The 10,651-nt window shown below is 36.0% G+C and overlaps 1 protein-coding gene across 1 annotated transcript; it reads right to left on the minus strand.

Annotated features, from left to right (window-relative positions):
- Positions 1-8,843: 8,843 nt before the first annotated feature.
- On the minus strand, positions 8,844-10,401 carry LOC118050454 (E3 ubiquitin-protein ligase ATL15). Its single transcript, XM_035060797.2, has one exon. The coding sequence runs from the start codon at positions 10,183-10,185 to the stop codon at positions 8,875-8,877; it is 1,311 nt and encodes a 436-aa protein (XP_034916688.1). The 5' UTR covers positions 10,186-10,401; the 3' UTR covers positions 8,844-8,874.
- Positions 10,402-10,651: the final 250 nt, after the last annotated feature.

Consider the following 10,651-nt stretch of genomic DNA (forward strand, 5'->3'; position numbering starts at 1 on the left):
CTAACCTAAGCAATTAAGCCCGAAGGGGTGTTTTAACACTTAATACCCTAAAGTCAACTAACTTGGGAGCTATTGGCCCAACGCTTGTTACATGGGTTGAGGAGAAAAGCTTAAGGAAATCAAACATTGCATTATCTGCGTATCAGTATTTGCAACTCGAGTTGCTAAGCTCGTAGGGGTGTCTCAACACCTAATGCCCTAAGACCAACTGGTCTGGGAGTCATTAGCCTAAAACTCGTTACATGGGTTAAAGATACATTGTGTTTCAAGTTGTATGTGTATATAAATAAATAAAGAAAAAGAAAAAAAAATAATCCCAACCTAAGGAAGTTAGCCTTAAACATTAGAACAAAAATTTGTTTTTCTTCCAAGTAAAGCCCCATAACTATATGTTGATATTTTGAGCACAAAAGAAAGGTTTAGTAATATCTTGTTTAAGAGGTATTGAGCAAATATATGAATTTAATGAGAGTTTGTTTATCTGAATAAATTAAAGTAAGTTAAATGATGAATGCCTTGCTTTATGGAATTTGCAAATTGTTTTTCTATTTTAACGCTTTGATTACTAGGGACTAGTAATAAGCTGGTTGAGGGGTGTGATTAATACTTAAAATTGCATATTTATCAAGGTTTTATATCATCATTTTGCACTTAAAGTATCAATAACTCCTTAACTAAAGCATGTTTTATAATAACAAGTCTAATACTATAAAATGCCCTAATATATGGTAAATGTTCATCTTAAATGCAGGCCTATCACATAAATCAAAGGATTGATTGATGAATTCAACTACTGAAATTTGTGAAGATAAAAAAAGGGTGAAACTTAGAAAAGACATGTTGGTGCAGTCCAAACTGGAACACTGTTCGGTAATTGGGTCATATCTCGAGTTCTAGATGTCCAAATGATCTCAAATGTTTACACAGATTCAGTAAGACATAGGCCTACAACTTTCATGTTTCATCAAGATCTAGGAAGGCCGTTTTCAAGTCCAAATTATAGCAACAATGGAGAAGTCTGAATCTGTCCTGCAGCCCGAACACTACTTAGTGTTTGGCCTATATCTAGAGTTCTAGAAGTCCAAATGACCTTCATTTGTTTTTCCTGGAAATCTGAGTCAATTTCCTACAACTTTCATGTTTTCCAGAGGACTCAGTTCGGATGGTAGCATTTTTGTTTTATTCAGACAAGAAGATAAGGATTTTTACCAAGTCAAAAGTTGGTCACCCACTCAACAATTAGTCATCAAATCAATAATTCCGAATTTTGGCCTATAAAAGGAGGCATTTGCCATGCATTTGGGGGCTTGGTTGTTCAGATCAAGTTCATGCTCTTTATTTCTCTCTTTATATATTTTTTTTTTTTTTTGTAATTCTTAAGCTTTGCTTTCATTAATATCTTGTTTATGGTTTTCATTTCCTTTCCTTTCCTTAGTTAACTTGTATCTTATTTATGTTCTTGTTTTGTTTATTTATGTTTCTCTTCTTCATTATGTTTAGGTAAGTTTATTATGTCAAGGTGAAAAGGTAATACTAATGGTGTAAGAATAAGTATGGTATAAACTCAACATGGACCTTAATGTTTAATATTAACATGTCTTATCTTTTTATCTTACTAATTCTTAATACCTTGCTTGTTAAATGGTTAATTTAGATTTGTATTGTATAACATTTGGTACAACAAATGCTTGACATTCTCATAGCCCAACCGTATGGTATTACCTACACCTGGGCTATGAAAGGAACTTGATTTGTTGTTAACATCAGTTAATATCATGAATTCCTGACAATATTTAAAAGTTTGGTGTTATGTAAATAAGATAATTAATATGATCATGTTAATAATTTACAATGAGCTATTAATGACAAATCATCCGATTGGAACCTCCTTCATGTGTGGTTTCCAAATTGAGTAATAAGAGTTTATACTATACTTGTTTGAAATACATTGGTGGATCCTCTAACCTTGACATTTGTTTTTATCATTGTTTAATCCTTACATTAATCTTTCATCTCAAAGTTCTCATTAATTTCTTCATCTTTTGCCTTATTATTATTATTATTATTATTATTATACTACTACTACTACTACTACTTACACTATTATTATTATTATTATTATTATTATTATTATTTACATTCTGTTTATATTATATAATATATCTCTTTGATCTTTTCATAAACTCAGTATATAGGTTGAAAACCTGTGACCCGATCTTTTAGATCATTCTCAGGTATAACAACGCCACGTACTGAGTATTATTATTATTATTATTATTATTATTACTTTCACTATTATTGTTATTATTGTTGTTATTGTTGTTGTTGTTGTCTTGTTATTTATAATTTATACAATTAACCTTTTTGTGGTTCGACCTCGGTCTTGCCGGGTTATTTATTACTTCGACACTCCTGCACTTGGAAGAAGACATCAATCTTTTGATCGTGTCACCATCCATCTAGGATCCCATTAGCCAAAGCTAATCATCATATTCAACCCAGCCATCCTTTTAGGATGCCATTATCCGAGTCTAATCATCAATGCAACCTGACCATCCTTCTAGGTTGCCATTAACCAAAGCTAGTCATTAACGCAACTCGGTCATCCATCTAGGATGCCATTAGCCAAAGCTACTCACATCAATGCAACTCAATCATCCATCTAGGATGCCATTAGTCGAACCTAATCATCAACGCAACCCGGCCATCCATCTAGGATGCCATTAGCCAAAGCTAATCATCAACACAACCTGCCTATCCATCTGGGATGCCATTAACCGAAGCTAATCATCAACGCAACTCAGCATCCATCTCGGATGCCATTAACCAAATATAATCATTAAACTCAACCTGACCATCCATATCAGTTGCCATTAGTCAAAGCTAATCATCAAACTCAAACCCGCCATCCATATTGGATGCCATTAGCTAAAGCTAATCAACAACTTATCAACATTTTATAGTCAGTTTAACATTCACCTATAGCTCAATCAATGTTTCTTAGTTATTTAACATTCATCAGCAACTCAATCAATATCTCATAGTCGGTTTAACATTCATCAACAACTCAATCAACATTTCATAGTCGTTTTGATATTTTTCAACAACTCAATCAACATTTCATCGTCAGTTTAACATTCATCAACAACTCAATCAATATTTCATAGTCGGTTTAACATTCATCAACATTTTATAATTGGTTTAACATTCATCAACAACTCAGTCAACATTTTATAGTCGGTTTAACATTCATCGATAACCCAATAACATATCATCCATAACTAAATCATTTCAAAACATTAACATTACACAAGAAAATGGTAGAGACCACCGACCTATTCCTCTCGTGGGGTGCCCTAGCCCGGTCGAAGGTCCAATCCCAGTCGCACCACCCAACACATCAATAACCATAAATTAGTCCATTTGCACTTGGTAATCACATAACTTGTCATCAACCATATTTTAAGAATACACCTGTTCACATTCAAGTGTTTCACATATTACACAATTATACCATGCAATCGTTACAAGTATTAAATCATTTTTTATGTGTAGTTCATCAACGAATTAAGAAGTTGCTGCCACGGAAAATCGTCAATGAAAACCGATTAACTGGCAACATAAAATTCAACAACGCAATTTCATTCCTATGATTGACACATGAAATCATCAGCGTACTTAGTTTATTGTTAACTCAAAAATCATTGACAAAAATCAAGTTGATGTCGACCTAGAAATCATCAACGCTACCCAGTTCTATGATTAGCATAAAATCATTAGCACACATAGGCCATCGCATACTTAGAAATAATTGATGAAAATTGAGTCACTACTGACCTAAAAATCCTCAACACAACCCAATTCTACGGTTGATTCCAAAATCATGAGCACATATAGGCCACTGCTGACTTAGAAATTATCGACGAAAACTAAGTTTTATGACTAACACTAAAATTATCAGCGCACACGTCCTATTGTCAACACAAAAATCATTGACGAAAGCTAAGTTGTTGTCGACTAAGAAATTGTCAACGTAACCCAATTCTATCACTGACATTGAAATCATCAGCACACACGTCCTACTGTTAACACAGAAATCATTGATGCAATGCATGTCGCTACTGACTCAGAAATCGACAATGACAATCAAGTCATTTATGTCTTAATCTCTTCATCATTTAAGCGTAAGGTTTACGCTAGGCTTTCCCCTTATCTTAAAGCACTCCCAAACTAAATGAACATAGATCATAGCCAACCACATTTAATATATCACAATAATCACAACAACATGCTACAATTATAACTTCATTCACTTGGTTCATAGCCATGCAATTTCACCAATTACATGACAGATTCAAATCATTAACTTCAATATGAATTTCGTTTTACCTCAAACATTCATTTAAGGATTCAATAATTTTATGCATTACATCCTTCTAACACATTTTCACATAATTTCTTCAAACATATACAGAAATCATGTCATTCACACTAATACACTTTCTATTTTGATTCCAGCATGGTCTAAGGTTCTAACAAGGTCACAATCCATGCATTTCATCACATTAAATTTGTATTTTGTCCAGCCCTCACCAAGGTTGACCCTCCTTCTAAGTTTGTGCATTCAAATTTATCCATTTTCTTTGTTAAATATTATAGAGTCAAGTCCCCCATTCAGCTCCATTTTCATGCATTTTCTAGTCTAGTTTCCCTTAATCATAGGTGTAAGAATCTTAGGCCATTTCTCTTGAAATTTTCTTTATAATTTTTGTCCAGAAGTTTCAAGGAATAAACAAGGAGGTGATGTTCTTCCTTTACCTCGCGATTTTGGGGCAATCCCAGTGTAAGATTAGGTGGTTTGTTCTTCTTCTTCTCTTCGATTTCTTCCTTTCCTCTCTTGTTGTCCAACCAACCCTTTAGGCTCCTCTTTCTACAATGTTTATGGTTTTCTCTTCTTCTCCTAACTCACTTCTCACTCAACGCTCAAGGAAGGTAGAATGTAGGCTGGTTGGGTTCGATTTTCTCCTTGAGGAAAGGTGTGCATGTTACAACAATGGTTGTTGCCAGTTCTAGGAAGAGGCTTAGGCTCCTTCTCCTTCAATGGCTTTGACCACCACTGTTTCTCCCTAAGTTTCCCTTCTTCTCCCACGTTTAAGGGTAGTGCATGCAGCTACGTTTACTGGTTTTGCTTTGGAAAGAGAGATTATTGCAGCCAAGGTTGCTGGCTAGCTATTTTGGGGAATAACTAAGGTCATTCTCTCTCATTTACTATATTTATACCCCTCTTAAATGTGAAGAGGTGTTTGAAATGTTGGTTACCTATGTTCTTATCCTTATTTGGTGTATCCTAAGGCTCATCAAATCCTTCATAGTTCCCATTTAGAGTAGGCTAGTTCTACTCCCTCACATTTCCCCTTAGAGTAGGTTGGTCTGCTCCTCTAACTCCCTCCTAGCTTAGGTCGCCCTAGTTTTAATTTTTATCATCCTCATGGATTTGTTAGCATGCCTAACCCTTATTGACTTAGAAATCATCAACAAAAATTGAGTCACTACTGAGTCAAAAATTATCAACGAAATTGTTTCCATGGTTGGTGCAAGGATTCGTTAGCGTACACAACTCTTGTTGACTCAGAAATCATCAATGAAACTGCTTCCACGGTTAATGCATGGATTCATCAGCATGCACAACCCTTGTTGACTCAGAAATCATCAACAAAAACTGTGTAGTCACTACCAATTCAGATATCATTAGCAATAGTGAAGTCGTTTCTAGCTTAACTTTTTTTTTTTGTGTTTACATTACCTTAGATATAGTGTATTAAGGGTGATATTGTCATCCCTATACACAACAAATGCCCTTATCTAGACTTTGAAGACCATTTAAGGTTTCTAGTGATCAAAATACTAGGTAGCGATTCCAAACTTTTATAACCATAAAAAAAAAAAAAAAAAAAAAACAAGAATTCTTTATTCTTTCCATACCACCACCAAAATCCTGATCTAGGAGGATGATCACTATAATACCACATACATGTGACAAAATAGCGATTCTATTGAGGAGTTTCTTATGGTTAAGCTTTATTGTTTGTTTGTTTATTATGTTTTCATTTGATTATTTTGTGCACTGACTTTTAAACATGTATTTTTATACATATTACTCATGCATTATATATTTTAATTTTTGTATATATTTCTTATATATTGTATATTTGATATGGATTAATGTCGTTATGCATCATAGGCTTTAATTTTTAAAAGCACATGTAAGCTTTAAGGTTAGGTAGGGAATTAGTGGCCTGTCCTAAATCAATTAAGGTTCAAATTTGTAAAACACTCTACTCAGATCTGAGTGTTTGCATTATAATGGTAAGCATATGTGTCTTAATTGTTTCTTGCAATGCCCCTATACTATCCTTACGGGGATCGTCACTAGGCAAATTTAAGACTCTTTTGAGACCATATAGAAAACATACTCATATTCATTTAATGAATAGGACATATCCTTAGAATATATTTGTCATTGGTAAATTGCATCAATGAAAGCCCAATAAGTAGTATCATAAATTTCAGGACTTTTAAGTGGAAAATGGTCGTCACATAGATTCTATATGAGTCTGAGCTATTACAAAATGATTGAGATGCATATGGATTTTCTCATCAGTGTAATGATGAGATCAGATTCTTGAATCTATAAATGATGACCATTGTCACTCTTAAAAGGCAAACCCGTATTCAATTTACCTTTTTACAAGCATCTCATATTTATTTCCTTTGCAAACTTACATGGTTTTTATTTGAAAGATTCAAATATAGATCCCCTTTTGAAGTAAACCAATAACACTAGATTCCAAAAGAAACGGATGAAAAATGAGGAACAAGCCTATTGAAAGGATGAAGTTCAAAAAAGATATAGAAAACCTTAAAGGGGATATAACAAGGCTAGTTGGCCTACTTGAGTAGGAGTTTAGGGGAAAATCTATAGAAGCCTTGGGTATTCAACCAGCAATAACAATTTATTCAACAACCATGACTCTCTTCCATCAACAAAATTCAGGCCCTAGTTGGACATCTCCAAAATCCCAGTTTGTGGGCCATAATCCATGTGTCCAACCTGTTTGTCCTATAGGACTAACCCCTATAGTAGATTTTACTGGAGACAAAGCTATGAAAAAGAAGCATGTAGAAGAAGAGGCTTATGAAAAATAGATGGCTTTAGAAAAAAGGATGAGGGTGATAGAAAGGTCTAATTTATACACCATAATAAAAGCAATAGAAATGTGCCTAGTCCCTAATGTCATAGTACCAAAATAATTTTGAGTGCCTGAGTTTATGAAGTATACTGGAACTCAATATTCATTGACTTACTTAAAAACCTACTATAATAAGATGATAAAAATTGTCCATGACAAGAAACTTCTTGTTCATCTTTTTTAAGACAACCTTAGCAACATTACCTTGACTTAGTATATACGGCTTGACAATACTAAGATTAAAAGGTGGAAAGATTTGGTTGGTGCATTTATAAAACAATACAAGTTTTACAAGGACATCATTCTAGATAAATAAGTGATCATAATTCTAAAACCTACTACTATAAAATTTTATATTTAACTTCAATTGATAAATTCTCTTCTTTAAAACTAGATTATACATTCAAACTTGGTTTACAAGCCATTTATTAAAAAAAAAAGAGATATAAAAAAATGAAATAAAGTCATTCATATGTAAAAAAGAAATTACCTTGTTTTTTTTTTTTCCAAGTCAACTAGTTTACTTTTCATTTAAAAAAAAAAACAAGGCCTCTCAAAACCTTTCAAACATGTGAATGATTATTTTTGGTTGTTCGGGACCACTAGGTACCTCAAGGAAGCTGAGAAAACCTCGCAGATGGCTTCGGAGGGGGGGGGGGAATTCCTTTTAACTGGATGGACCATAAGACCGCTTAGCGAGTTCTAAGAGATCCCAAAATTGAGTTTTGCTCACCCGCAACGCAAGGAAAAAAAAACGAAATTATATATATAAAAAGCAAAGAAAATTTAACATAGAATATTCATTTATATGACATCTGATGTCAACTGATTCACACGTAATGCTCAACCAAAACAATATGGCCTCTGGGGAGCAGGAAAGGTGGCTCCCCCTTCAGTGGTGGCGATCTCTCTTTTAATGAATGACGGAAAGAGAACCCTAAGAGTATTTCAAGGTTCATTAATCAAGCTTGAATTAATCTTATTGCTAATGGCTCTAATCTTATCACGCTTGCATTGGATTACTAAATTCCCATTGACTTCCCTAAGAGCACTTTGATTCATATTTCTACATTTTAGGGTTAGGGCGGGTCCCCATCTCGTTAGTTTCGTACCAATCAGCGTGCTTGATTGAGGAATAAGGACTTCAACAAGGACACCGACTTGGACAAAATCATGGACGTAAATCTTGATCTCCAGCTTTTCCTTCGATCCCGGAAAATCTCAACAAATTAATGCACTTGCATGAGAAAAGGTTAAAACATTTATTTAGTTTTGGTACAAGTAGTTCTCCAGCTTAAGAAAAGGCTTCGCCAGCTGTTGACTGCGTGCTGTCACACATTTCTTGAATGGAACGACTCGCGCAATGGTAACCGTGGCGGAATTCGTTCTTACAGAACGATGCCTCATTAACCAAAGAGTCTAAGCAGGCTTAGCATATGCTATTTGGTTTCATGAGAAATCAAATAAATAAAACCTTAAAACCTTTGAAAAACAAAAAACCAAGAGCCAAAAGGAAAAGGAATATATATATATATATATATATATATATATATAAATGTATGTACATAAAACTCTCGAGGTCAACACCCCCCCCCAAAAAAAAAAAAAAACAATTCACCGGCGTTTAAACTTGACTATCCGGCCTCAGCCGATCAAATGATCGATCACCAACGTCGTCATTGTTGCTGTTTCTGTTGCTATTGTCAATCCCAAGAAACAAACGATCAAACGGTGATTTAAAGGACCTTGCAGACTTCAGGAAATTCTTCGGTGGAGTAGCATTCACCCCATCACTACTACTCTCATCTCTTGATGGAACCGAGCCGGTTCTGCATATAAAAGGTGGGGTCATTGTCAAACCCCGACGGTCAGCCGGTCTTCCTTCTTGGTCCAACTGTTCATGATAAAAGAGATTCTTGCTTCGCCCAGCACCTCCACTTCGGCTCCTGTAACCTCTTCTTGGACTCATAGCTCTAGGAAATGACCCGCAACTCTTTGTACGATTCAAGCGAGAGTTTATCAACTGATTATGAACCTCTTGCGGTAACCTTAGAGTAAATCGTTCGCGATTCTCTTCCGATTGAATCGTGGAATTATTGATTGAATTTGATCTCGAAATTAATGCATTTAACCGCCAACCTGTTGACCATGATGGAAGTGGCCTGTTCTGATTGACTGGGCTTGACAAATTCATATTTGGAGATCTCGTGACTTGTTGTCGCCCCTCTCTCGTAATTTCATTGCCGATAAGATTTTGAACTTCATTTTGTGTCTCGTCAGGGACATTATCGTGGCTATCCGGTTCAACCAAGTCATTATTCGGGTCAACAGGGACCGGATTGAATGGCAAGTCGCCCGGTTTTGGAACCAAATTGGCGCGGCAAACCGGGCAGGTGACATGGGAGGTGAGCCAGGCGTCGATACAATCAGGATGAAACACGTGGCTGCACTTTGGAATCAAACGCAGCGTCTGGTCATCTTCGAACTCGATTAAGCAGACGGCACATTCCAGGGAGCCTTCGCCAATTTTAAGACCTTTGACTGTAGAATAAAGGAAAGTAGGGAAGGTGTCGATGACCTCCTGCTCAAGGCCGTGACATCCCCTCCAAGACCCGCGCCCTGCGCCTGCCAATGCGGCAGGGTCAAAGCGAGTCCCGCGAAACCTTCGATCGGCACACTGTCGAACGTAGACAGAGAAAAAGCCCATTAAAAAGAAAGCACTTACAAGAACCACCATGATTACTACCATCCCCATATTGGCTTTCGGGCCCGGCGCCGGGGGATGCTGGCCATCGGGTGTTGGTGGTGAAGGCATTGAAGAATTAGGTGCAGGTTGTGCAAAAGAAAACTGCGAAGTATAGAGAAGGAGCAAGACCGTGAGGAGGGCATGATTGAGGCCCAAGAGTTGGAGAAATGAAGGGGTGTGAGCTGTCATCAGGAATTGTTTAGCATGAGTAATTGCTACTGTTATGAGGTTTCGTCGGGTTTAATGATTTTGATGGTTGCTCAAAAGCAAAGAAAAGAATAAGGGGCTCTAATAAAGGAGAGAGCAGCATCATCAGCAGCATCATCATTCAACTGTCAAGATCAAAAAAACAAAAAAACGCAGAGAGAGAGGGGTGGCGCTAAACTGCAATGGTAGAGAGAGAAGAAACATTGAATGTGTAGTGGTTTTGAAGAAGGAAAGGCCTGTTGTGGTTTGGGATTTTTGACTTTGAGCTCCAGGGACCCACATGAGAGCTAAAGGATTGGTAACAAGTTACCCGTAGGAGTAGTTTGATTGGGTTTGAGAAATGGATTAGAAATAAAAAATTAAAAATTAAAAATCCCATTAAGAATATTAACTCCAATACACAAATCAAGAAGTGATAATTTTTGATCCACCTAAATTCATGGTGGAC

Source organism: Populus alba, chromosome 5 (assembly GCF_005239225.2).
Source record: "Populus alba chromosome 5, ASM523922v2, whole genome shotgun sequence".
NCBI lineage: Eukaryota > Viridiplantae > Streptophyta > Magnoliopsida > Malpighiales > Salicaceae > Populus > Populus alba.

Coding starts and splice junctions, on each gene's coding strand:
- LOC118050454 (XM_035060797.2), bottom strand. CDS start 10,185: ATGACAGCTCACACCCCTTCATTTCTCCAACTCTTGGGCCTCAATCAT.